Source organism: Rhinoraja longicauda, chromosome 40 (genome assembly GCF_053455715.1).
Source record: "Rhinoraja longicauda isolate Sanriku21f chromosome 40, sRhiLon1.1, whole genome shotgun sequence".
Classification (NCBI taxonomy): Eukaryota; Metazoa; Chordata; class Chondrichthyes; order Rajiformes; family Arhynchobatidae; genus Rhinoraja; species Rhinoraja longicauda.
The window spans coordinates 789798-817161 of NC_135992.1; the positions used below are offsets into that span (position 1 = coordinate 789798).

The following is a 27364-nucleotide window of genomic DNA, read 5'->3' on the forward strand; positions in this document are numbered from 1 at the left end:
GAGGTGATCTTATCGAGGTCTATAAAATCATGGGAGCAAGAGATCGGATAGATGTTTAGAATCTATGAATCTAATTTGGGCATATTTAGAATGCCCAGATTAGGGGAATCGAGGACACAGAGGACACAGGTTCAAGGTGGAAGGGAAAAGATTTAATAGGAATCTAAGGGGTAACTTTTTTACACCAAGGGTGATGCGTGCCAGAGGAGGTAGTTGAGGCTGGGACTATCCCAACGTTTAAGAAACAGTTAGACAGGTACATGGATTGGACAGGTTTGGAGGGATATGGACCAAGCGCAGGCAGGTGGGACTAGTGTAGCTGGGACATGTTGGCCGGTGTGGGCAAGTTGGGCCAAAGGGCCTGTTTCCATACTATCAATCTGTGACTCTATGAGGCACTGTTTTAAACTTTTAGCAATATCCATCAGCCACTGTAACACTGACCACTCACACCCTGGCCATTCCCTCTTCTCCCCTTTCCCATCGGGTAGAAGATACAACAGTTTGAAAGCTGCACCAGCAGACTCAAGGACAGCTTCTTCCCCTCTGTTACCTGACTTTTGAACACACCTCTGCTCAGTTCGCCTTGGCCAACGTGACCTCCTGGTTGCTAAACTCTTTAACTCCCCCTCCCCATTCCCACACTGACCTTTCTGTCCTGGGCCTCCTCCACTCTCAGAGTGAAGCCAAATGCAAATTGGAGGAACAGCACCTCATATTTCGCTTGGGCAGCTTATACCCCAGCGGTATGTATATTGATTTCTCTAACTTCAAGGAAATCCTGCATCCCCTCTCTCTCCGTCCCTCCCCACCCTAGTCATTGTACTAGTTTCACTGTCGTCCTGTTACGTTTCACAGTTTGTATTCACTCGTTATCACCTTCTCCACAGCCAACAATGGACCATTGTGGGCTCCACCTTTCCTTGAGTATCGTTGCTGGTATGTTCTTTTCATACCTTTCATTCATTTGTTCTTTGTCCCTTTTCACATCTCTAGTTTTCCCTCTCCTCTAACTCTCAGTCTGAAGAAGGATCTCGACCTGTTCTTTTTCTCCTGAGATGCTGCCTGACCTGCTGAGTTACTCCAGTATATTGTGTCTATCTATTAAACAGGCCTCTCAATTGCCAAGGATGAACTTTCAATCTTCCAATCTACCTCGTGTTTCCTTTCTCTTTTTGCACTACCTGTTGTGTATGGTTTGAGTGTACTCATGGTTGTCTGGACAGCACACAGAACACAAAGATTATCACTGTTATCATTTCTGTTCTGTTATCAGAACACAAAGATTATCACCTGCAGTTCTTTCCTACACAAAGATTATCACTGTTTCAGTGCAGATCACAACAATAAACCAATATTTGTACCCAATTTACACAAGCATACAATGTCCCTGCAGTTTACCTGGTTTACCTGGTTACACTGTAAATGGATTGGCTGTAATCACGTATTGCCTTTCCGCTGACTGGTTAGCACGCAACAAAAGCTTTTCACTGTACCTCGCTCGGTACACGTGACAATAAACTAAACTGAACAGAAATCAGAAATCATTGCTCGGGCTTGATCTTAGGGAGTGCTTCTTCAGACTATAGAAACAAACAAAATGGGTGCAGGAGTAGGCCATTCGGCCTTCGATTTTGTATGATCAAAGCTGATCATCCAAAATCAGTACCCCACCCCTGCTTTCTTCCCACATCCCTTGATTCCGTTAGCCCATAAGAGCTAAATCTAACTCAACCAGGACTATCAACCAATATGTCATAAGTTCATTAGTTCATGAGATAGTAGGAGAATTAGGCCATTCGGCCCATCAAGTGTACTCTGCCATTCAATCATGGCTGATCCATCTCTCCCTCCTAACCCCAATCCACTGCCTTCTCCCCATAACCCCTGACACCCGTACTAATCAAAAATCTCTCTCTCTCTGCCTTAAAAATACCCAATGACTTTGCCTCCACAGCCCTCTGTGGCATAGGTAGACATCAATAACCACGTCAGCTGAATAAAGAACTCGCCTGAAGATGCGACATTTCAAGAGCATTTGCAGGGTGGAGCGGTGTGGTGAGGGGGCTCGTGGCTACCGAGGTTTGGATATGATCGAGACCCCAGAGATAGAGGAGCACAAGTGTATCAGAGAATCTGTTCTGATGGAGCGATAAGGGCAGAAAAAACTTGAAAAGCTATGACGCTGCAGTGGTGCAGCGGGTAGAGCTGCTGCCTCCCGGCACCAGAGACCCAGGATCGATCCTGATCTCGGGTGCTTTCTGTGTGGAGTTTGCATGCTCTCCTAGTGACCACGGGGGTTTCCTTCGAGTGCTCCGGTTTCTATGAGATCACCCCTCAAACCCATGATAATGGCAGTTGAGACTGTTGGATGGGCACATGGACATTCAGTGAATGTAGATCATGGATCAGTGGATGTAGATCATGTGAAGGCAGATCGGAGCTTGTCTCAGCATCATGTTTGGCACAGGCATCGTGGGCCGAAGGGTCTCTTCCTGTGCTGTACTGTACTTACTGTATTATGTAGGAAGGAATTGCAGATGCTAGCTTACACTGAAGATAGACACAAAATGCTGTAGTAACTCAACGGGACAGGCAGCATCTCTGGAGAGAAGGAATGGGTGATGTTTCGGGTCAAGTCCCTTTTTCTAAAGAAGGGTCTCCACCTGAAACGTCACCCATCCCTTCTCTCCAGAGATGCTACCCGTCCGCCTGAGTTACTCCAGCATTTTGTGTCTATCTTACTGTATTATGTTCTGTGATGCGATCAGCCCAGTAAAACACCAGGAGCTGCCGGGAGAGAGAGAGGGGGAGGGTGGTGAGGACACGGAGTCTGTACTCCCAGCTGTCTGCCTCTTCTCCCCGCTCTGATCTCCCACTGTCTGACACCAGGCTTCAGGTCTAAACACAGGCTGTTCACTCTGTGTGGAAACGTGAGATCCGTGAGCCAGTCCCTGGGGAAACAGCTTCAGAAACATCCATTTATCACAGATATTTGCCGTCTCCCTTCAACCACCTCCGTCTCTTTCAATATTCTGGTCCTCACGTCCAATCCACCCGAGCAAGTTCTAACCGAGAACATCATCACCTGTTTCCTATGAATCGATTCACATTCTGTCAACGTGAGCCCTGATCTGTAGGTTTTGTTTAAACGTCCTCTCGTGGTCACCCCTCTCACTGACACAGGACCACTAGATCAGAGCGATCACTAGATCAGAGCGATCTGCCATCACTCACATATTCATTTACTCTAGCTCTAGGGACAGTTCCATGATGTTTTTATCTGTCAGTGGTAACCAGGGGTTGTTCCTTCTGTCGGAGCATGTTTACCACAGTTGTCTCGTGTTATCGAGGGTAGGAATAGGAGGTCAGGACAAATGAATGCGTGGCTGAGGAGTTGGTGCAGAGGGCAGGGTTTCAGATTTTAGGATCACTGGAATCTCTTATAGAGTCAAACAGCACTGAAACAGGCCCTTCGTCCCAACTCGTCCATGCCCCATCTACGCAAGTCCCATTTGCCCATGTTTGGCCCATATCCTTCTAAACCTTACCTATTCATGTACCATTCACGGGATTCACTGGAGATCGTCTTGGAGGGGAGGATGCTGCTGAAACTGCGGAGCATCCTGGGCAATACAGCTCACCCCCTCCATGAGGAGCACCTTCAGCAACAGACTGGTCCCACCGAGATACAGCACTGAACGCCACAGGAGATCCTTCTTCCCTGTGGCTATCAAACTGTACAACTCCACCCCTTCTGTCTTGGGATAGACTGAGACTGACTACCCTTGCCACAACACCCCGGCACAGAGCTTGCCCTGACACCCCACACACTGCTTGCCCTGACACCCCACACACTGCTTGCCCTGACACCCCGACACACTGCTTGACATTAACACCCCACATACTGCTTGACATTAACACCCCGGCACACTGCTTGCCACAACACCCCACACACTGGTTGCCCTGACACCCCGACACACTGCTTGACATTAACACCCCGGCACACTGCTTGCCACAACACCCCACACACTGCTTGACATTAACACCCCGGCACACTGCTTGCCCTGACACCCCGGCACACTGCTTGCCCTGACATCCCACACACTGCTTGACATTAACACCCCGGCACACTGCTTGCCCTGACACCCCGGCACACTGCTTGCCCTGACACCCCGGCACACTGCTTGACATTAACACCCCGGCACACTGCTTGCCCTGACACCCCGGCACACTGCTTGACATTAACACCCCGGCACACTGCTTGCCCTGACACCCCGGCACACTGCTTGCCCTGACACCCCACACACTGCTTGACATTAACACCCCGGCACACTGCTTGCCCTGACACCCCGGCACACTGCTTGCCGTGACACTTGGGCAAGTTGACCAACTGGAGCCAACACTGTCCCAGCAACATTGTCCCAGCAGCAGAGGTTGAGGGTTGTCATTGGACACCTGTGACCAGTGGAGACCCCACTGGGATGAGACCCTCACTCAACACATCAGTGACTTGGAAATGAATGCAGGATCACACGTTGACAGTGACACACCGATGTGTGTTGTCACGAGGAACCACTGTGTTACATGGTGATATTGATCAGCGTGTGTGGTGGGCAGAGCGATGGCAGATGGTGTTTAATCCTCTGAAGTTTGCGGTGGTATGTTTTAATAAGGGCAGGACATACACATTGAATGGTGGGGCCAGTTCAGTTCAGTTTAGTTTATTGTCACGTGTACCGAGGTACGGTGAAAAGCCTTTTGTTGCATGCTAACCAATCAGCAGAAAGACAATACATGATTACAATCAAGCCATTTACTGTCTGTGGATACATGATAAGCGAATAACGTTTAGTGCAAGGTAAAGCCAGCAAAGTCCGATCAAGAATAGTTCGAGGGTGACTGATGAGGTAGATAGTAGTTCAGCACTGCCCTCTGGTTGTGGTTGGATGATTCAGTTGCCTGATAAAAAGCTGGGAAGAAACAGTCGTGAATCTGGAGATGTGTGTTTTCACACTTCTATACCTTTTGCCTGATGGGAGAGGGGAGAAGAGGGAGTGGCCGGGGTGAGACTCGTCCTTGATTATGCTGCTGGCCTTGCCGAGGCAGCGTGATGTATAAATGTAACACTGGCAAGTATTGGGCAACATGGATCTGTGTGTACATCCAGGGTTCTCTGAGTGTGGGTGGCAGCACACGTCGATGTGGCGGTGAGGGAGGCTCACAGCTACTGGCTCTCCTTACCCTGAGATGATTGTGGTCATCACACCGTGGGAGGGATGTGACCGCACAGGGGAGATTCCCCGAGATGGCCCCCCCCCCCCCCGGGACAGAGACCTGCAGCCATGAGAACAAGCTTCATCACAGGGTGGTGAATCTGTGGAATTCAGTGCCACAGAAGGCTTTGGAAGCAGTCAATGGATATTTTTAAGGCAGAGATAGATAGATTAGTATGGGTATCTGGGGTTATGGGGAGAAGGCAGGAGAATGGGGTTAAAAGATAGATCAGCCATGATTGAATGGTGGAGTAGACCATGGGCCAAATGGCCTAATTCTGCTCCTATCACTTATGAACAAGAAGCTGATGGGCTGGAGGTCGAGGGGAACCTGATGGAGGTTCCCATAATGAGGAGGGGCACAACCCTGGACCACCCATATTGAAGCAACACCTCTGCTTCCTCAGAAAGCTCAGGAAGTTCAGCATGTTTAGTTCAGTTTAGTTTAGAGATACAGCACGGACACTGGCCCTTCAGCCCATCGAGTCCGTGCCAAACAGCGATCCCTGCACATTAATACAAGCCTACACACACTAAGGAAAATTTACACTTATACCAAGTATACAAACCCAAGCCAATTAACTTACAAACCTGCACATCTTTGGAGTGTGGGAGGAAACCGAAGATCTCTGAGAAAACCCACGCAGGTCATGGGGAGAATGTACAAACTCCGTACAGACAGCACCTGTAGTTGGGATCGAACCCAGATCTCCGGTGCTGCAAGCGCAGGAAGGCAGCAACTCTACCGCCACGCCACCGTGTCCCCTACAACTCCCACCAACATCTACAGATTCACCATAGAAAGAATGTTATCAGGATGCATCACAGCTTGGTTTGGGAACAGCTCTATCCAAGACAGCAAGAAATTGCAGCAAATTGTGGATGCAGCCCAGACCATCACACAAACCAACCTCAACTCTATTTACACCTCACACTGCCTCGGCAAGGCCAGCAGCATAATCAAAGACGAGTCACATCCTGGCCACTCCCTCATCTCCCCTCTCCCATCAGGCGAATGTGAAAACGCACACCTCCAGATTCAGGGGCAGTTTCTTCCCAGCTGTTATCAGGCTACTGAATCATCCTACCACAACTTTTGATCGGATTTTACTGACTTTATCTTGCACTAAACGTTAATCATTTTATTCCCTTTATCATGGATCTGTACACAGTGAACGGATCGATTAGAATCATGTCTTGTCTTTCCTTTGACTGGTTAACAAGCAACAGAAGCTTTTCACGGGGTCAGCAGCAGCAGAGTGGCTGAAGGGCCCTGTCCTGTGCTGTACGGCATTGTGAAGAAATGCTGGAAACACGCAGCATGTCGGGCAGTGTCTGTGGAGAGAGAAATAGGTAAAGTTGCCATTTGAAGACCCACTGTCGGAACCCTTCTGGCAAAAGGTCCAAGACCTGACACATTAACTCTCTCTCACGGTGGTGCAGCGGTAGAGTTACTGCCTCACAGCGCCAGCGAACCAGGTTGGACCCTGACCACGGGTGCTGTCTGTACGGTGTTTGTACGCTCTTCCTGGGACCGTGTGGGTTTTCTCCGGGTGCTCTGGTTTCCTCCGACACTCCAAAGGCATTCAATAGACAATAGACATAGAAACATAGAAACATAGAAAATAGGTGCAGGAGGAGGCCATTCGGCCCATCGAGCCAGCACCGCCATTCAATGTGATCATGGTTGATCATTCTCAATCAGTACCCCGTTCCTGCCTTCTCCCCATACCCCCTGACTCCGCTATCCTTAAGAGCTCTATCTAGCTCTCTCTTGAATGCATTCAGAGAATTGGCCTCCACTGCCTTCTGATGCAGAGAATTCCACAGATTCACAACTCTCTGACTGAAAAGGTTTTTCCTCGTTTCCGTTCCAAATGGCCTCCCCCTTATTCTTAAACTGTGGCCCCTGGTTCTGGACTCCCCCAATTAAGGTTTGTAGGTTTAGTTTAGTTTAGTTTCGAGATACAGCGCGGAAACAGGCCCTTTGGCCCAGTGAGTCCGCACCGAACAGCGATCCCCGCACATTAAAACTACCCGACAGACATGAAGGGACAATTTACACTGAAACCAAGGCAATTAACGGTTTCTGCGCTTCTGGTTCCGGTTGGTTACTTCGCAAACACCTCATAAGTGGTTGTCTCGCGCAGGTCGGATTGAGTCGAGTGGTGATTACATTTTGAACTGGGCCTCTGTGACCAAGTTGAGGAGATCTAGTTGCTCAATCCCCTTTGTAAATGACTGAACATCGGGTGTGTTGGGTGGTAACATATTCCATTCCCTTATCGTCTCTGGGTAAAGGGAATATTGGGAGCAAGGTTTATTGAAATTTAGTGAGTTGATGATGCCGTATCTCTAAATTAAATATAAAAATGGTGGCCGACCTGCTGAGTGTTCCCAGCAGTTTGTGTTTTGGTCTCGGAGTTGCAGCATCTGCGGTGCAGTGATCTGTGTGCTACTGACGGTGTGTTTCAGTTTGACGTGGACCGCGAGGCCGGCGAGAGGCAGATTTACCACCGCTACTGCATGGAGCGAGCAGCAGTCCACTGCACGCACGTCTTCGCCACTGTGTCGCAGATCACAGCAGTGGAGGCTGAGTACCTGCTCAAGTGCAAACCTCGTGAGTACCCCCACCCCCTCATCACCCCGTCACCCAGCTCACCGCACAGCAGGAGAGTTGTGCAGGAAGGATGCTGGTTAAAACCAAAGAGGGACACAAAATGCTGGAATAACTCCGGGGGACAGGCAGCATCTCTGCAGAGAAGGAACAGGTGACATTTCGGGTTGAGTCTATCAGCGGGTAGAGTTGCTGTCTCACAGCGCCAGAGACCCAGGTTCGATCCTGACTACGGGTGCTGTCTTTACGGAGTTTGTACATTCTCCCTGTCACCATGTGAGTTTTCTCTGGGATCTCTTGTTTCCTCCCACACTCCAAAGACGTACAGGCTTGTAAGCTAATTGGCTTCGTTAAATTGCCCCCAGTGTGTGTATGATAGTGTTAATGTGTGGGGGTTGCAGGTCAGCATGGATTTGGTGGGCTGAAGGGCCTGTTCCCTCGCTGTATCTCTAAACTGCACTAAACTAAACTAAACTAAACAATGTGGGTGATTGGTTTCACTGAATGCAAGTGTTGTGCTGTGCCAAATGCCCAGTGTGTGATTTGGCTGAGGGGATGCTGGAGACAGGGGGCTGGTGGGTTGCCTCAGTGTTGGGGTGGGCCTGTCTTGGGAGGTCATGGCTTCAGGACAGTTTTGGGTTGGGGTTCACAAGTGATAGGTACAGAATTAGGCCATTCGGCCCATCAAGTCTACTCCACCATTCAATCATGGCTGATCTATCTTTCCCTCTCAACCCCATTCTCCTGCCTTCTCCCCATAATCCCTGACACCCGTACTAATCACGAATCTGTCAATCTCCATCTTAAAGATATCCAATGACTTGGCCTCCACTGCTATCTGTGGCACTGAATTCCACAGGTTCACCACCCTCTGACTGAAGAAATTCCTCCTTATGTGGTTTTGAGATGGGAGAGGTGTCCATGGACAGGGAACAAGGTGACTGGGATGGTCCAAGCGAGGCCTAACCTCTCAGGAAGTTCTCAATGTGGGTGCCCATTAAGACCAGTCTGAGAACAGTCCTGATGCATTGATCTTGAATGGTTGGGAACTAACACAGGCTCCTCTCTGCAGATGTGATCACTCCGAATGGACTGAACTTGAAGAGGTTCTCTGCTATGCATGAGTTCCAGAATCTGCACTCCAGGAACAAGACACAGATCCAGGAGTTCATCCGGGGCCACTTCTACGGGTAAGTGTGCTTCTCCCACTGTTACTGTCCCGCTGGAGTTCCGAGATTCCCTGTCAATGGCCTTCTCATCTGTCTCGCTCATTCTCCTGACTTCACTCCATACCATGAGTTTAGTTTAGTTTAGTTTAGAGATAGTGCGGAAACAGGTCCTTCAGTCCGCCGAGTCCGCGCCGACCAGCGATCCCCGCACACTAACACTATCCTAAGCACACTAGGGACAATTTACATTTATACCAAGCCAATTAACCTACAAACCTGTACGTCTTTGGAGTGCGGGAGGAAACCAGAGCTCCCGAAGAAAACCCACACAGGTTACGGGGAGAACGTACAAACTCCGTACAAACAGCACCCATAGTCAGGATTGAACCTGGGTCCCTGGCACTGTGAGGCAGCAACTCTACCGCTGCGCCACTATGTCGCGAGGATATTGCTCTACAGATCCACCCTGTTCTGTGAATTACCAAGGCAGAAATTTAATAATAATAATAATAATACTTATATTTTATATAGCGCTTTTCAGGATACTCAAAGACGCTTTACAGAGCGAACAAGACATAAAAACAAACAAACAAAAGATTTGTCCAGACGGAGAAGCGGCGAACAAGCAGCGCCAGCGTCCTCCCTCTCACGTCAGGGTCCAGCAGTAAACAATAAAGAACACATGACACACAATTACAATTTAACCCAAACAACCATCACAGTGATTGCTACAGGCACACCCTCACTGTGATGGAAGGCAAAGGAATGTCTTATCTCCTCAATCTTCTCCCGTGGTCAGGCAGTCAAACTGCTGCCTCGAGGCGATCGAGGCTCCCGACTTTTGAAGCCCCCGCCGGGCGATGGAAAGTCCCAGGGCCGAGCCGAGCAGGCCGATGAAGGTCCTGCGAGCGGGTCGATCGAACCTCGCGATTCGGGGCGGTCGAAGCTGCTATGGTTGGAGCTCTCGAAAGCCGGTCGCCAGCCAGGGACCTGCGAGCTCCCGATGTTGCGGTCTGCAGGGCCCACGGCCGAAGCCTCCGAGATGGTAAGGGCCCTGCGACCGGAGCCTTCAAGGTCGATCCCAGCTGGAGGCCACCAACTCCACAGTGTTAGGCCGTAGCGCGAACGGAGATACGACACGATAAAGGTCGCATCTCCGTTGAGGAGGAGATTAGAAAAAAAGGTTTCCCCCACCCCCCCCCCCCCCCCCCCCCCCCACATATACAGAGCTAAAAATAGATCAAAACATACATTTAAACGATAACAATAGACAAAGACAAAAAAGACAGAGAGACTGCCTGCCGGTGAGCGGCAGCTGCAGGGTAAAGCCACGCCCCCCAGTACAATTAGAAGAAGGGTCTCGACACGAAACGTCACCCATTCTTTCTGTCCAGAAATGCTGCTTGACCCGCTGAGTTACTCCAGCATTTTGTGTCTATCTTCGATGTAAACCAGCATCTGCAGTTCCTTCCTACACATTTAATTGTAATGGTTGAGTTTGGTTTATTGTCACGTGTACCGAGGTACAGTGAAAAGCTTTTGTTGTGTGCTAACCAGTCAGAGGAAAGACAATACATGATTATAATTGGGCCATTCACAGTGTGCAGATACATTATAAAGGAAATAACGTTAATGACGTTTAGTGCAAAATAAAGTCCAGTAAAGTCCGATCAAAGATAGTTCAACGGTCTCCAATGAAATAGATAGTAGATCAGGACTGCTCTCTAGTTGTCGGTAGGATGGGTTAGTTGCCAGATCACAGCTAGTTAATAATAAATAACAATGGGTTGGTTAACAGGATCACAACTTGGTTCTGAAGGCAATCTTGGTCTGTCCTAGACCTCCTTCATTGTCAGAGTGAGGCTAAATGCAAATTGGAGGAACAGCATCTCATATTTCGCTTTGGCAGCTTACAGCCCAGTGGTATGAATATTGATTTCTCTAACTTCAAGTAACCCCGGCATTCCCTCTCCCTCTATCCCTCCCCCACCCAAGTCACACCAGCTTCTCTTTCTCAACCAACAGACAGCTAACAATGGCCTGTTTCCTTTATCATCATAAAAAAATATCACACGTTTTTGCAATATCTTTCATTCATCGTCTATATCTCTCTACATCATCGTCTATATTTCTTGTTTCCCTTTCCCATGACTTTCAATCTGAAGATGGGTCTCGACCTGGAACATCACGCATTCCTTCTCTCCAGAGATGCTGCCCGTCCCATTGAGTTACTCCAGCATTTTGTGTCTATCTCTGGTTTGTGATCTTGTTCCCATAAAAAATAACCTTGCATTCTCTGAACTCACTTTTGGCTAGCCACTTAAATATGCAGGGAATAGCGGGATATGAATTGTGTGTGGGCAGAGAAGAGATGGTCTTGACATTATCTTTGACACAGTCACACATAATAGAATATAAAACATTGCAGAACAAGAACGGGCCCGTCGGCTCACAATGTCTGTGACAAACATGATGCCAAGACCAACTCTTATCTCTGCACATAATTCCTATCCATCCATTTCCTGCATATCCACATGCTTATTCAAAGGTCTCTTAAATCTGCCTCCCCACAATCCCCTGGAGTGTGTTGTAGGCATTCACCACCTTCTATGTAAATATAAACCTAGCCCTGTACATCTCCTTTCAACTTTGCCCCTCTCACCTTAATGCAATGTCCTCCAGTATTTGATATTTACACCCTGGGGAAAAATGTTCTGACTGTCCACCCTTTCTTGCCTCTCATAATGTTATTTACTTCTACCAGGTCTCCCGGTAACCTCCGGCGTTCCAGAAAAATCATCCAAAGTCTGTCCGCTCTCTCCCTGTAGCTGACACCCCCTAATCCGTGCCTCATACTGGTAAACCTCTGCACCTGTTCCAAAGACTCCACAGCTTTCCTGGAATGTGGTGACGAACTGCACGCAATACGCCAAATGCTGCCGAACCAAAGTCCTGTAGAGCTGCATCATGTCTTCCTGACTTATAATCAATGCCCCACCTATAAAAGCAAGCTTACCATATGCCTTCTTTGCCATCCTATCTACTTGTGTTGCCACTTTTAGGGAGTTATAGACATGGCCCCAAGATCCCTCTGTACATCAAAGACAGACACAAAAAGCTGGAGTAACTGGAGGAACAGGCAGCATCTCTGGAGAAAAGGAATGGGTGACTTTTCGGGTTGAGACCCTTCTTCAGACACGAAACGTCACCCATTCCTTCTCTCCAGAGATGCTGCCTGTCCCGTTGAGTTACCCCGGCTTTTTGCGTCTATCTTCGGCTTAAACCAGCACTTGCAGTTCCTTCCCAAACATTTCCTCTGTACATCAATGCTGTTAAAGGTCATACTATTAATTGTATATTTTCCCCTCACAAAATGCAACACCTCACACTTGCTCGGATTAAATTCCATCAGCAATTTCTCCACCCATTTCTGTAGCTGATCAATATCCCGCTGTATACTTTGATGGCCTTCCTCACGGTCTGTGACTCCAGCAATCTTGGTGTCATCTGCAAACGTTGGTCTATTTTGGAGATGTATATGTAAGATGGTGTCGGAGCAGGGCGACCTTTTGCATACCGGTCCCTGGAGAGGATCCACTCTCACACATTACATCTCTGAAGTCCGTTATCTGTGCACTGTGGACGGCTTGATTGTAACCATGTGTAACCCTTGGCCAGGTAGTCTGCAAAAAAAAGCTTTTCACTGTACCTTGGGTACAAGTGACAATAAGAAACAAAACTAAAAATGAAACAATTAAACCAAGACACAGCGTTGGAACAGCCCCACCGAATCCCTCGATCAGCCATTCACTAGTTCAATGCTATTCCACCCACCACCAGAGGGCAACTTACAGAAGCAAATTAATCTACAAACCTGCACGTCTTTGGAATGTGGGCGGAAACCGGAGCACCCGGAGAAAACCTACGCGGTCACGGGGAGAAGGTACAAACTCCGTGAAGACAGCACCCGTAGTCAGGATGGAACCCGGGTCTCTGGCGCTGTGAGGCAACAGCTTTACCGCTGCACCACTTATGGAAGAGCTAATAAAATTCCAGGACCAGCGTGGAGGACGTCTTTCATCCTCCAGCTTGTGTTTGAAAGCTGACGGAGATGATCTGAGCGATGGACGGGCAGCTCACCTCCATCTCACTTCCACTGCATCTGCGAGTGGGACCCATGTAGGAGCACCTGCCTCCCAACATTCTCTCACGGAGCAGAGAACTGGATAGCACAGGCACAGTCCATTCAGCCCATCGTATCCATGCCGCAACTGATGGCAGGTTAAACTAATCTCTGTCTGCACCTGATTCACATCCCTCCATTACCCATGGCCAATATGAGTTTAGCAACAAATTCCTAGGAGTCAATATCACCAACAACTTCTCCTGGACCTCCCATATTGAAGCACAGGCCAAAAAAGCACACCAACTTCCTCAGAAGGCTTAGGAAGTTCGACATGTCCCCAACAACTCTCACCAACTTCGACAGATGCACCGGAGAAAGCATTTTATCAGGATGCAGCACAACTTGGTTTGGGAACAGCTCCATCCAAGACCGTAGGAAATTGCAGAGAATAGTGGACGCAGCCCAGACCATCACACAAACCAACCTCCCTTCCATTGACTCCATTTACACCTCGCGCTGCCTCGGCAAGGCCAGCAGCATAATCAAGGACGAGTCGCACCTGGCCACTCCCTCTACTCCCCTCTCCCATCAGGCAAAAGATATAGGTGCAAAAATGTAAATTGCCCCTAGTGTGTGCGAGCTAGTGTTAGTGTGCAGGTCGGCATGGACTTGGTCGGCCGAAGGGCCTGTTTCTGCGCTGTATCTCAAAACTAAACTAAAGTAAACATTGGATATTACATTTGAAATGTTTCTGTTACTTCTTTAGACATTTGGACTTTGACTTGGATAAGACTCTGCATTTCTTCATTGCCGGCCGATACGAGTTCACCAACAAAGGGGCGGACGTATTCCTGGAGGCATTGGCACGCCTCAACTACCTTCTCCGGGTAAGAGTCGATTTGACTTTAAGAGCAAGGAGGTCCTACTGCAATTGTGCAGGGCCCTGGTGAGACGGCACCTGGAGTATTGTGTGCAATTTTGGTCTCCAAATTTGAGGAAGGCCATTCTTGCTATTGAGGGAGTGCAGCGTAGGTTCACCAGGTTAATTGCCGGGGTGGCGGGACTGACATATGATGAAAGAATGGGTGGACTGGGCTTGTATTCGCTGGAATTTAGATGGATGAGAGGGGATCTTCTAGAAACATATAAAATTCTTAAGGGATTGGACAGGCTAGATGCAGGAACAGCATTCCCCATGTTGGGGGAGTCCAGAACTAGGGGTCACAGTTTAAGAATAAGGGGTAAGCCATTTAGCACTGAGATGAGGAAAAACTTTTTCACACAGTGTTGTGAATCTGTGGTATTTTCTGCCACGATTAGGAAAAGGGGAGATGCAACGAGACCTGGGTGTCGTGATACACCAGTCATTGAAAGCAGGCATGCAGGTGCAGCAGGCAGTGAAGAAAGCGAATGGTATGTTGGCATTCATAGCGAGGGGATTTGAGTATAGGAGCAGGAAGTTTCTGCTGCAGTTGTACAGGGCATTGGTGAGACCACACCTGGAGTATTGCGTACAGTATTGGTCTCCTAATCTGAGGAAAGACATTCTTGCCATACAGGGAGTACAGAGAAGGTTCACCAGATTGATTCCTGGGATGGCAGGACTTTCATATGAAGAAAAACTGGATAGACTCGGCTTGTACTCGCTGGAATTTAGAAGATTGATGGGGGATCTTATAGAAACTTACAAAATTCTTAAGGAGTTGGACAGGCTAGATGCAGGAAGATTGTTCCCGATGTTGGGGAAGTCCAGAACAAGAGGTCACAGTTTAAGGATAAGGGGGAAGTCTTTTAGGACCGAGATGAGAACGGTTTTTTTCACACAGAGAGTGGTGAATCTGTGGAATTCTCTGCCACAGAAGGTAGTTGAGGCCAGTTCATTGGCTATATTTAAGAGGGAGTTAGATGTGGCCCTTGTGGCTAAAAGGATCAGGGGGTATGGAGAGAAGGCAGGTACAGGATATTGAGTTGGATGATCAGCCATGATCATATTGAATGGCGGTGCAGGCTCGAAGGGCTGAATGGCCTACTCCTGCACCTATTTTCTATGTTTCTATGTTTCTAGAAGGCAGTGCAGGCCTATTGAATAGCTTGAAGGGCCGAATGGCCTACTCCTGCACCGATGTTCTATCTTTCTATGTTTCTATGACTCCACTGTGATTACACACAACATAGGACAGTACAGCACAAGACAAGGTCCTTTGGCCCACAATGTCTGTGCCAAACATGATGCCAAGTCCAGCTCTTATCTGCCTGCATGTAAGCCATATTCCTCCATTCCCTTCATATCTACATGCCTATCCAAAAGCCTCTTAAATGGCCGTATCATATCTTGTAAACTCTGGTGCCACCACGAATAGAACCAGGATCCTCTCCCCCACCTCCCACCCCCTCCCCTACCTCCCCACCCCTCCCCTGTCATGCTGTATCACTCTGTGACTCCATGTAACACGCTGTATCACTGTGACTCTGTGTAGCACACTGTATCACTCTGTGACTGTGTAGCACACTGTATCACTGTGACTGTGTAGCACACTGTATCACTCTGTGACTGTGTAGCACACTGTATCACTGTGACTGTGTGTAGCACGCTGTATAACTGTGACTCTATGGAGCAAACTGTATCACTGTGACTGTGTAGCACACTGTATCACTGTGACTGTGTAGCACACTGTATCACTGTGACTGTGTAGCACACTGTATCACTGTGACTGTGTAGCACACTGTATCACTGTGACTGTGTAGCACACTGTATCACTGTGACTGTGTAGCACACTGTATCACTCTGTAACTGTGTTGCACACTGTATCACTGTGACTCTGTGTGGCACACTGTATCACTCTGTGACTGTAGCACACTGTATCACTCTGTGACTGTGTAGCACGCTGTATCACTCTGTGACTGTGTAGCACACTGTATCACTCTGTGACTGTGCAGCACGCTGTATCACTCTGTGACTGTGCAGCACGCTGTATCACTGTGACTGTGTAGCACACTGTATCACTCTGACTCTGTGATTCTATGCAGTGATTCATTGCCATGTCCTTGGTGTTCCAGACTCACCAAAGTGCCGTGACGGTCGTAGCTTTCTTCATCATGCCTGCACGCACCAACAACTTCAATGTGGAGTCCCTGAAGGGCCAGGCCGTACGCAAGCAGCTGTGGTAAGTGCCAGCACCAGAGGCTCGGGCCGAATGGCCTGGGGAAGGGTGAGTGCCAGCACCAGATGCCAGGCCTGAACGGCCTCGTGTGCGAGGAACCACAGGTGCCAGGAACCTGAGAAAAGCACAAAGTGTTTTAAGGGGGGGAGTGGAGGTAGTTCCTGAGACAGAGGGAGGGGTAGGGTAAGGGCAGAGGGGAGATCCTACGGCACTGGGGGGCGGGTAGAGGGAGGGGGAAGGGGTGGGCATTGGCGACAGGTTGTAAGGGGGGGCTGTTTAGACCCGTTCTCAGTGGGGGCGCAGTGAGGGGGGCCAGTGAGGGGGGCAGTGAGGTGGGGGGCTGTGAAGTGGGGGGGCTGTGAGGGGGGGCAGTGAGGAGGGGCAGTGAGGAGGGGCAGTGAGGGGGGGGCTGTGAGGGGGGCAGTGAGGGGGGCAGTGAGGTGGGGGGGCTGAAACGGGGGAGAGTGAGTGGCGGGTGTTTGAAGTGTGGGAGGAAACTGAAGATCTCGGATAAAACCCACGGAGGCCACATGGGCAGTGTGCAAACTCCGTGCAGACAGCCAGTAGTCGAGATCGAACCCAGTAAGGCAGCAACTCTATTTGCTATTGAGGGCGTGCAGCGTAGGTTTACTAGGTTAATTCCCGGAATGGCGGGACTGTCATATGTTGAAAGACTGGAGCGACTAGGCTTGTATACACTGGAATTTAGAAGGATGAGAGGAGATCTTATCGAAACGTATAAGATTATTAAGGGGTTGGACACGTTAGAGGCAGGAAACATGTTCCCAATGTTGGGGGAGTCCAGAACAAGGGGCCACAGTTTAAGAATAAGGGGTAGGCCATTTAGAACGGAGATGAGGAAAAACTTTTTCAGTCAGAGAGTTGTGAATCTGTGGAATTCTCTGCCTCAGAAGGCAGTGGAGGTCAATTCTCTGAATGCATTCAAGAGAGAGCTGGATAGAGCTCTTAAGGATAGCGGAGTCAGGGGGTATGGGGAGAAGGCAGGAACGGGGTACTGATTGAGAATGATCAGCCATGATCACATTGAATGGCGGTGCGTACAGGCTCGAAGGGCCGAATGGCCTCCTCCTGCACCTATTGTCTATAACTCTACTGCTCTAACCATTATCGCTCAACTCTGTCCTCTATTTCAAGACTTTTAGTTTAGTTTAGTTTAGAGATATACCGTGGATACAGGCCCTTCGGCCCACCGGGTCCGTGCTGACCAGCGAACCCCGCACACTAACACTATCCAACGCACACTAGGGACTAGTTACAACTACACCAAACCAATTAACCTTCAAACCTATACGTCTTTGGAGTGGGTATTGTGCTAAGGGAAATGTTTGAGGAACAGAATCATCCAAGTTGTGGTGTTGTACAGCAGGCAAATGTGCTCAGGCAAAGCAGACACCAGAAACGGCAGCCACTGAAATACTGAGCAAAACACAAAGTACTGGAGTAACTCAGGGGGTCAGGCAGCATCTGTGGAGCGAGTGGACTGGCGATGTTCCGGGTCGGAACCTTCTTCAGACGGCTGGAGTAGGGTCTCCATCCGAAATGTCACCCATGGTTGATCTCTCTCTCCCTCCTGACCCTTGTGTACAGATACATGATAAGGGAATAATATTTAGTGCAAGTTAAAGCCAGCAAAGTCTGATCAAGGGTAGTCCAAGAGTCACAAATAAACGATCTACACTATCTATGCTAAATGTGAAGAAGTTCTTCAACCCTCTCTCCTCTCCCCTAAGCCATCTTCTCCTTTCTGTCACAGGGAAGAGGTTTACTATTATCCTGCCTGTGCACTCCCCTTGTTGTTTGCAAACCTCCATCACGTTTCCCCTCAGCCCCCTCCCCTCCAAGAAACACAACCTCACTCTATCCAGTCTCTCCCTCCCCGGCAATATCTCAGCATTGGGTCCTACAGCACAGAAACTTGTCCGTGCCCACCAAGGTGCCACATCTAAGCTAATCCCAATTGCCCACATTTCCTACATATCCCTCTAAATCATTCCTGTCCATGTACCTGTGCAAATATATTTTAAATGCTTTTGGAGTACCTGCCTCAACTACCTCCTCTGGCAGCTTGTTCCACACACCCACCACCATCTGAGTGAAAACGTTGCCCCTCAGATTCCTATTAAATCATTCCCTTCTCATATTGTCCTCTCGTTCTTGATTCCCCTCCTCTGGGTATAAGACTCTGTGCATTCATCCTATCTATTCCCCTCATGATTTTATACACTTCTATAAGATTGCCCCTCAGCCTCCTGCACTCCAAGGAATAAAGTCCTCGTCTGCCCAACCTCTCCCTGTAGCTCAGCCCCTCAAGTCCAGGCAACAGCGTCATATCTTCTCTACATTCCTTGTATATGCACATACTTGGCAATAAATTTATTCATACATTCATTCATTCATTCAATCTTTCCAGCTCAATGACATCATGCTGTAGCAGGGTGACCAAAACATTACTCACTACTCTAACTGTAGCCTCACCAACATCTGCTACAAACGTAATAGAACGTCACAATCTCTGTACCCATTCCCTGACTGATGAGGCCAGTGATGCAAAAGCTTTTGTGACCACCGTATACACCTCACGTTCTGCATGTGTGCTCTGCAACTCCGTAACTTCAACAATGAATCCTCCAATTCCAAGTAACCTACTCCCCCTCTGACGCTTTTTACTTTAGTTTAATTTAGAAATACAGCATGGAAACAGGCCCTTCAGCCTATTGTCTGCACCAGCCAGCAATGCCCCGCACATTCTTATCGAAACATATAAGATTATTAAGGGGTTGGACACGTTAGAGGCAGGAAACATGTTCCCAATGTTGGGGGAGTCCAGAACCAGGGGCCACAGTTTAAAAATAAGGGGTAGGCCATTTAGAACGGAGATGAGGAAAAACCTTTTCAGTCAGAGAGTTGTAAATCTGTGGAATTCTCTGCCTCAGAAGGCAGTGGAGGCCAATTCTCTGAATGCATTCAAGAGAGAGCTAGATAGAGCTCTTAAGGATAGCGGAGTGAGGGGGTATGGGGAGAAGGCAGGAACGGGGTACTGATTGAGAATGATCAGCCATGATCACATTGAATGGCGGTGCTGGCTCGAAGGGCCGAATGGCCTACTCCTGCAACTATTGTCTATTGTCTATTAGTACTATCTTACACTAGGGACAATTTTTACATTTATATCATGCCAATTAACCTACAAACCTGTACGTCTGTGGAGTGTGGGAGTAAACTGAAGTTCTCGGAGCAAACCCACGCATGTCACGGGGAGAACATGCAAACTCCGTACAGACAGCACCCATAGCCAGGATCAAACCCGGGTCTCTGGCGCTGTGAGCGCTGTAAGGCAGTAACTCTGCCGCTGCGCCACCGTGCTGCGCCACCGTGCCGCCCTCTTGTCCACCCTGGTGCTCTCCCTTATTCTCAGTCAATCTGAGATTCTGTTACGTTTGTACCAGATGTTGGTGAGGCCACAGTTGGAGTATTGTGTCGTGTTTTGGTCACCCGGTTACAGGAAGGGTGTCATTAAGGTGGAACGGATGCAGAGAAGATGTGAAGATGTTGCCAGGACTTCAGGGCCTGAGTTCCTGGAAGAGGTTGAGCAGACGAGGACTTTGTGCCTTGGTGCGCAGGAGGCTAATGATCTTGTAGATGTTTTCTCTGCACAAGCTAATGTAGGAAGGAACTGCAGATGCTGGTTTAAATCAAAGATAGACACAAAATGCCAGAGTAACTTAGCGGGACAGGCAGCATCTTTGGAGAGAAGGTTTGGGTGACTTTTTGAGTCGAGACTGGGGTAGGGGTGACCTGTACAAAAGGGACGGGTTACACCTTAACAGCAGGGGGACCAACATTCTGGCAGGCAGGTTTGTTAGTGCTACAAGCGTGGCTTTAAACTAAGTAGTGGGGGGGAGGGGTTGACAAATTGGGAATATGGAGATGGAGTTAAAGGGGAAGCGAATACAAGAGAACTGTAAAGGACTCTCGTATGAATGGGAAGGGAAGTTCTAGAAGGGATATGAGAGTAAGGTCAGGGCCAATTGTGACCGGTGTGAGTGGGGAGGTAAATACCGAAGTTAAAATGTTGTATTTAAATGCGCGAAGTATAAGAAATAAAGTGGATGAGCTTGAGGCTCAGTTAGACATTGGCAAGTATGATGTTGTGGGAATCACTGAGACATGGCTACAAGAGGACCAGGGCTGGGAGCTGAATATTCAGGGGTACACAACATTTAGAAAAGACAGACAGGTGGGGAGAGGGGGCGGGGTAGCTCTGTTGGTAAGGAATGATATTCACTCCCTTGCAAGGAGTGACATAGAATCAGGAGATGTAGAATCAGTATGGATAGAGATGAGGAATTGTAAGGGTAAAAAGACCCTAATGGGAGTTATCTACAGGCTCCCAAACAGTAGCCTCGACATAGAGTGCAAGTTGAATCAGGAGCTAAAATTGGCAAGTCACAAATGTAATGCTACGGTGGTCATGGGAGATTTCAACATGCAGGTAGACTGGGAAAATCAGGTTGGTAATGGACCCAGGAAAGAGAGTTTGTGGAGTGCCTCCGAGATGGATTCTTAGAACAGCTTGTACTGGAGCCTACCAGGGAGAAGGCAATTCTGGATTTAGTGTTATGTAATGAACCTGACCTGATAAGGGGACTCGAGGTAAATGAGCCATTAGGAGGCAGTGACCACAATATGATAAGTTTTACTCTACAAATGGAGAGGGAGAAGGGAAAATTGGAGGTGTCAGTATTTCAGTATAGCAAAGGGGATTACGGAGGCATGAGGCAGGAGTTGGCCAAAATTGACTGGGAGGCCCTAGCAGGGAAGACTGTGGAACAGCAATGGCAAGTATTCCTGGGAATAATGCAGAAGTTGCAGGATCAATTTATCCCAAAAAGGAGGAAAGATTCTAAGGGGAGTAAGAGGCACCCGTAGCTGACAAGGGAAGTCAAGGACAACATAAAAATAAAAGGGAAGAAGTATAACATAGCAAAGAAGAGTGGGAAGCCAGAGGATTGGGACTCTTTTAAAGAGCAACAGAAGATAACTAAAAAGGCAATACGGGGAGAAAAGATGAGGTACGAGGGTAAACTAGCCAATAATATAAAGGAGGATAGTAAAAGCTTTTTTAGGTATGTGAAGAGGAAAAAAATAGTCAAGGCAAATGTGGGTCCCTTGAAGACAGAAGCAGGGGAATTTATTATGGGGAACAAGGAAATGGCAGAAGAGTTGAACCGGTACTTTGGATCTGTCTTCACTGAGGAGGATACAAACAATCTCCCAGATGTTCTAGTGGCCAGAGATCCTAGGGTGACAGAGGAACTGGAGGAAATCCACATTAGGCAGGAAAAAGTTTTGGGTAGACTAATGGGACTCAAGGCTGATAAATCCCCAGGGCCTGATGGTCTGCATCCCAGGGTGCTTAAGGAGGTGGCTCTAGAAATTGTGGACGCACTAGTGATGATTTTCCAATGTTCTTTCGATTCCGGTCAGTTCCTGTGGATTGGAGGGTAGCTTATTTTATCCCACTTTTCAAGAAAGGAGGGAGAGAGAAAACGGGAAATTATAGACCAGTTAGTCTGACATCAGTGGTGGGGAAGATGCTGGAGTCAATTATAAAAGACAAAATTGCGGAGCATTTGGATCGCAGTAACAGGATCGTTCCGAGTCAGCATGGATTTACGAAGGGGAAATCGTGCTTGACTAATCTACTGGAATTTTTTGAGGATGTAACTAGGAAAATTGACAGGGGTGAGCCGGTGGATGTGGTGTACCTCGACTTTCAGAAAGCCTTCGACAAGGTCCCACATAGGAGATTGGTGGGCAAAGTTAGAGCACATGGTATTGGAGGTAGGGTACTGACATGGATAGAAAGTTGGTTGACAGACAGAAAGCAAAGAGTGGGGATAAATGGGTCCCTTTCAGAATGGCAGGCAGTGACTAGTGGGGTACCGCAAGGCTCGGTGTTGGGACCGCAGCTATTTACAATATACATCAGTGACTTGGATGAAGGGATTAAAAGTACCATTAGCAAATTTGCCGATGATACAAAGCTAGGTGGCAGTGTGAAATGTGAGGAAGATGCTATGAGGTTGCAGGGTGACTTGGACAGGTTGTGTGAGTGGGCGGATGCATGGCAGATGCAGTTTAATGTGGATAAGTGTGAGATTATCCACTTTGGTGGTAAGAATAGGAAGGCAGATTATTATTTGAATGGTGTCAAGTTAGGAAAAGGGGACATACAACATGATCTGGGTGTCCTAGTGCATCAGTCACTGAAAGGAAGCATGCAGGCACAGCAGGCAGTGAAGAAAGCCAATGGAATGTTGGCCTTCATAACAAGAGGAGTTGAGTATAGGAGCAAAGAGGTCCTTCTGCAGTTGTACAGGGCCCTAGTGAGACCGCACCTGGAGTACTGTGTGCAGTTTTGGTCTCCAAATTTGAGGAAGGATATTCGCTATTGAGGGCGTGCAGCGTAGGTTTACTAAGTTAATTCCCGGAATGGCGGGACTGTCCTATGTTGAAAGACTGGAGCGACTAGGTTTGTATACACTGGAATTTAGAAGGATGAGAGGGGATCTTATCGAAACATATAAGATTATCATATCATATCATATCATATATATATACAGCGCGGAAACAGGCCTTTTCGGCCCACCAAGTACGCGCCGCCCAGCGATCCCCGCACATTAACACTATCCTACACCCACTAGGGACAATTTTTTACATTTACCCAGTCAATTAACCTACATACCTGTACGTCTTTGGAGTGTGGGAGGAAACCGAAGATCTCGGAGAAAACCCACGCAGGTCACGGGGAGGACGTACAACTCCTTACAGTGCAGCACCCGTAGTCAGGATCGAACCTGAGTCTCCGGCGCTGCATTCGCTGTAAAGCAGCAACTCTACCGCTGCGCTACCGTGCCGCCCTTTATTTTAGGGGTTGGACATTATTAAGGGGTTGGACATGTTAGAGGCAGGAAACATGTTCCCAATGTTGGGGGAGTCCAGAACCAGGGGCCACAGTTTAAGAATAAGGGGTAGGCCATTTAGAACAGAAATGAGGAAAAACTTTTTTAGTCAGAGAGTTGTGAATCTGTGGAATTCTCTGCCTCAGAGGGCAGTGGAGGCCAATTCTCTGAATACATTCAAGAGAGAGCTAGATAGAGCTCTTAAGGATAGCGGAGTCAGGGGGTATGGGGAGAAAGCAGGAACAGGGTACTGATTGAGAATGATCAGCCATGATCACATTGAATGGCGGTGCTGGCTCGAAGGGCCGAATGGCCTCCTCCTGCACCTATTGTCTATTGTCTATTGTCTATTGAGACCCTTCTTCAGAAACAATCTTGCCTGCACCCTCTCCAGACAGTCACGTCTTAGAAACATAGAAAATAGGTGCAGGCGTAGGCCATTCGGCCACTACCATTCAATTTAATCATGGCTGATCATCCAGAATCAGTAGCCCGTTCCTGCTTTCTCCCCATATCTTGATTCCGTTGGCCCGAAGAGCCACATCCAACTCGCTCTTGAATACGCCTTGTGTCTAGTCAGGCAGTAAGACCCTCCACACAATATTCCCGCTTTTGCCACCAGAGTTCTGTAACACTTGTGCCAAGAATTCCCTCCTCTTACACTTCATACAAACGCAAAAGAAAGCAAGTGATCGGCACACGTCCCTCCCCAGCCTGTGCTGCCACCCACAGGACACTGCAGGTCCTTCACTGTACAGAACATAGAACAGTACAGCACAGGAATAGGCCCTTCGGCCCACAATGTCCGTGCCCAACATAATGCCAAGATAAACTGCCGCCCTATTCCTCCGTCACTCCACACCATACACATCCATGTGACTATCAAAAGCTTCTTAAACACCACTATTGTACCTGCCTCCCCCACCACCCCTGGCAATGCGTTCCAGGCCCCCACCACTCAGTGTAACACCAACCAATTTGCCCAGCGCACAACCTTTAAACGTTACCCCTCTCACCTTAAAGCTTTGCCCTTTAACCTTTGACATCTCCACCCTGGGTAAAAGGTTCTGACTGTCTACCGTATCTAAGCCTGTCATCATGTTATACATCTCCACCAGGTCTCCCCACAGCCTCCGACATTCCAGAGAACAAAATCCAAGTTTGTACAATTTCTCCTTATAGCCAATGCCTTCTAATCCAGGCAGCATTCTGGTAAACCTCCTCTGCAACCTCTCCAAAGCCTCCACATCATTCCAGTAATGGAGGAACCAGAACTGCACACAATACCTCAAATGCAGCCTCACCAAGGTTCTGCAAAGTTGCACCATGACTTCCTGACTCTTATTCTCAGTGCCCTGACCTATGAACGCAAGTAGCCCTCAATACTCAATTGTGTTCATCCTCACAACAGGCATGACCTCACTCCAACCAGGAGTTAATGCTGTCCGCTGGTGTTCTGCCCATGTTCCCAACTAATTAACGTCTTTCCGTTTTCTCAGACTGTCCTCCTCACTGTCCGGTTTAGTTCAGTGGGTCAGGACCCCTCTTCAGACTAAGAGTGAGGGGAAAGGGATACTAGAGATATAGATAGTGATGTAGAGAGATGTAGAACAAATGAATGTTCACCCTCCCCATCCCCATCCCCTCCCCTATCACCCTCCCCATCCCCTCCCCTATCACCCTCCCTCCTCCCCATCCCCCACCCCCCCTCTATCACCCTCCCCCTCCCCATCCTCTCCCCCCATCCCCATCCCCACCCCCCCTCTATCACCCTCCCTCCTCCCCATCCCCCAACCCCCTCCCTTATCACCCTCCCCATCCCCATTCACTCCCCCCCTCTATCCCCCTCACCAACACCCCTCCTCCCTATCACCCTCCCCATCCCCATCCCCTTCCCCTCTATTACCCTCCCCCTCCCCATCCCCCTCCCCCCTCTATCACCCTTCCCCTCCCCCATCCACCATCCCCCATCCCCATCCCCACCCCTCTTGCTCAACCCCACCACCGTCTGCTCATCCTGTTCCCCCCTCCTCCTGCCCCCCCCTCCGTCCTGTCCCCCCCTCCGTCCTGTCCCCTCCCCTCCCTCCTCCGCCACCTCCCTCCCCTCCCTCCTCCCACCCCCTCCCCTCCCCCTCCCCTCCCTCCCCCCGCCCCTTACCCTCCCTCCTCCCGTCCCCTCCGCTCCCTCCTCCCACCCCTCCCCTCCCCTCCCTCCTCCCCTCCCTCCCCTCCTCTTCCTCCTCCTGCCCCCTCCCCTCCCTCCTCCTGCCCCCTCCTCCCTCCTCCTGCCCCCTCCTCCCACCCCCTCCCCTCCCCCTCCCCTCCCTCCTCCCGCCCCTTACCCTCCCTCCTCCCGTCCCCTCCGCTCCCTCCTCCCACCCCCTCCCCTCCCACCCCCTCCCCTCCTCTTCCTCCTCCTGCCACCTCCCCTCCCTCCTCCTGCCCCCTCCTCCCTCCTTCTGCCCCCTCCTCCCGCCCCCTCCCCTCCCTCCTCCTGCCCCCTCCCACTCCGCCCTGCCCCCCACTCACCCTGTCTGCTCTCCCTAGGGACACTGCCAACACAGTGAAGGAGAGGTTTGGGAAGAAGATGTACGAATCGTTGCTGGTGTGAGTACCGTGTCATAGAGTCACAGCCACGCACCGCGGACATGGACCCTTCAGCCCAACTTGCCCAACGTGTACGTGGAACTGCAGATGTTGGTTTAGACCAAAGATAGACACAAAATGCTGGAGTAACTCAGCAGGACAGGCAGCATCTCTGGAGAGAAGGAATGGGTGATGTTTCGAGTCTGAAGAAGGGTCTTCACCCGAAACGTCACCCATCCCTTCCCTTCAGTGATGTTGGAGTTAATCCAGCATTTTGTGTCTATCTTCGGCCCATCTCACCAACACTGATCACCGATCTACACTAGACCACCTGCCCCTATATAAATCCCTCTATTCCTTTCCTATCCATGTGCCTGTCTAAGTGACTCTTAAATACTGTTATAGCAGCTAGGTCCATACACCCACCACGCTCTATGTGAGAAGGTCGCCCCTCAGATTCCTTTTAAATCTTTTCCCTCTCACCTTAAACCAACATGTCCCAGCTATGCTAGTCCCACCTGCCTGTGTTTGGTCCATATCCCTCTAAACTCATCCTATACATGTACCTGTCTAAAAGTTTTTAAAACATTAACTCAACTACCTCCACTGGCAGCTTGTTCCATTCACCCACCACTCTTTGTAAGAAAAAGTTACCCTTCAGATTCCTATTAAATCTTTCCCCCCTCACATGTCTTCTGGTTGTTAAAGGCAATTAATTAATAATAATACATTAATAATAGTATTGACAAAATTCCACTCCCCTTTGTTGCTCCATCCAGGCTTAAGGTAAGTTGGGTAACAGGCTTTGGGAAGGATGGGTTGAAGCAAGAAACAAACTGCTGGAAGAACTCAGCGGGTCGAGCAGCATCTGTGGAGACAGAGGATGGTGGCGGCTTCGGGCCGAGACTCTGCATCAGGACTGCACGGTGCATCACGGCTTGGTTCAGCAACCTGAACGCCCAGGAGTGAAGAAGACTGTAAAAAGTGGTGAACACTGACTGCCCAGTCCATCACCAGCTCTGACCTCCCCACCATCGAGGGGATTTACCAGAGTCACTGTCTCATAAAGGCTGCCAGCATCATCAGAGACCCACACCATACTATTACTGACCCACACCACCCTGGCCACACTCTCACTGACCCACACCACCCTGGCCACACTCTCACTGACCCACACCACCCTGGCCACACTCTCACTGACCCACACCATCCTGGCCACACACTCACTGACCCACACCACCCTGGCCACACTCTCACTGACCCACACCACCCTGGCCACACACTCACTGACCCACACCACCCTGGCCACACTCTCACTGACCCACACCACCCTGGCCACGCTCTCACTGACCCACACCACCCTGGCCACACGCTCACTGACCCACACCACCCTGGCCACACACTCGCTGACCCACACCACCCTGGCCACACTCTCACTGACCC

At 49.3% G+C, this 27364-nt stretch overlaps 1 protein-coding gene across 1 annotated transcript in view; it reads left to right on the forward strand.

The window, feature by feature from the left end:
* LOC144611291 (glycogen [starch] synthase, muscle-like) overlaps positions 1 to 27364 on the forward strand; it is a 79221-nt gene that overhangs the window by 19203 nt on the left and 32654 nt on the right. Inside the window, exons 5-9 of the mRNA XM_078430330.1 lie at positions 7752 to 7896; positions 8966 to 9083; positions 13955 to 14075; positions 16246 to 16352; positions 25883 to 25942. Of these exons, the coding sequence (XP_078286456.1) occupies positions 7752 to 7896; positions 8966 to 9083; positions 13955 to 14075; positions 16246 to 16352; positions 25883 to 25942 (551 nt within the window). The remainder of the gene's footprint in view (positions 1 to 7751; positions 7897 to 8965; positions 9084 to 13954; positions 14076 to 16245; positions 16353 to 25882; positions 25943 to 27364) is intronic.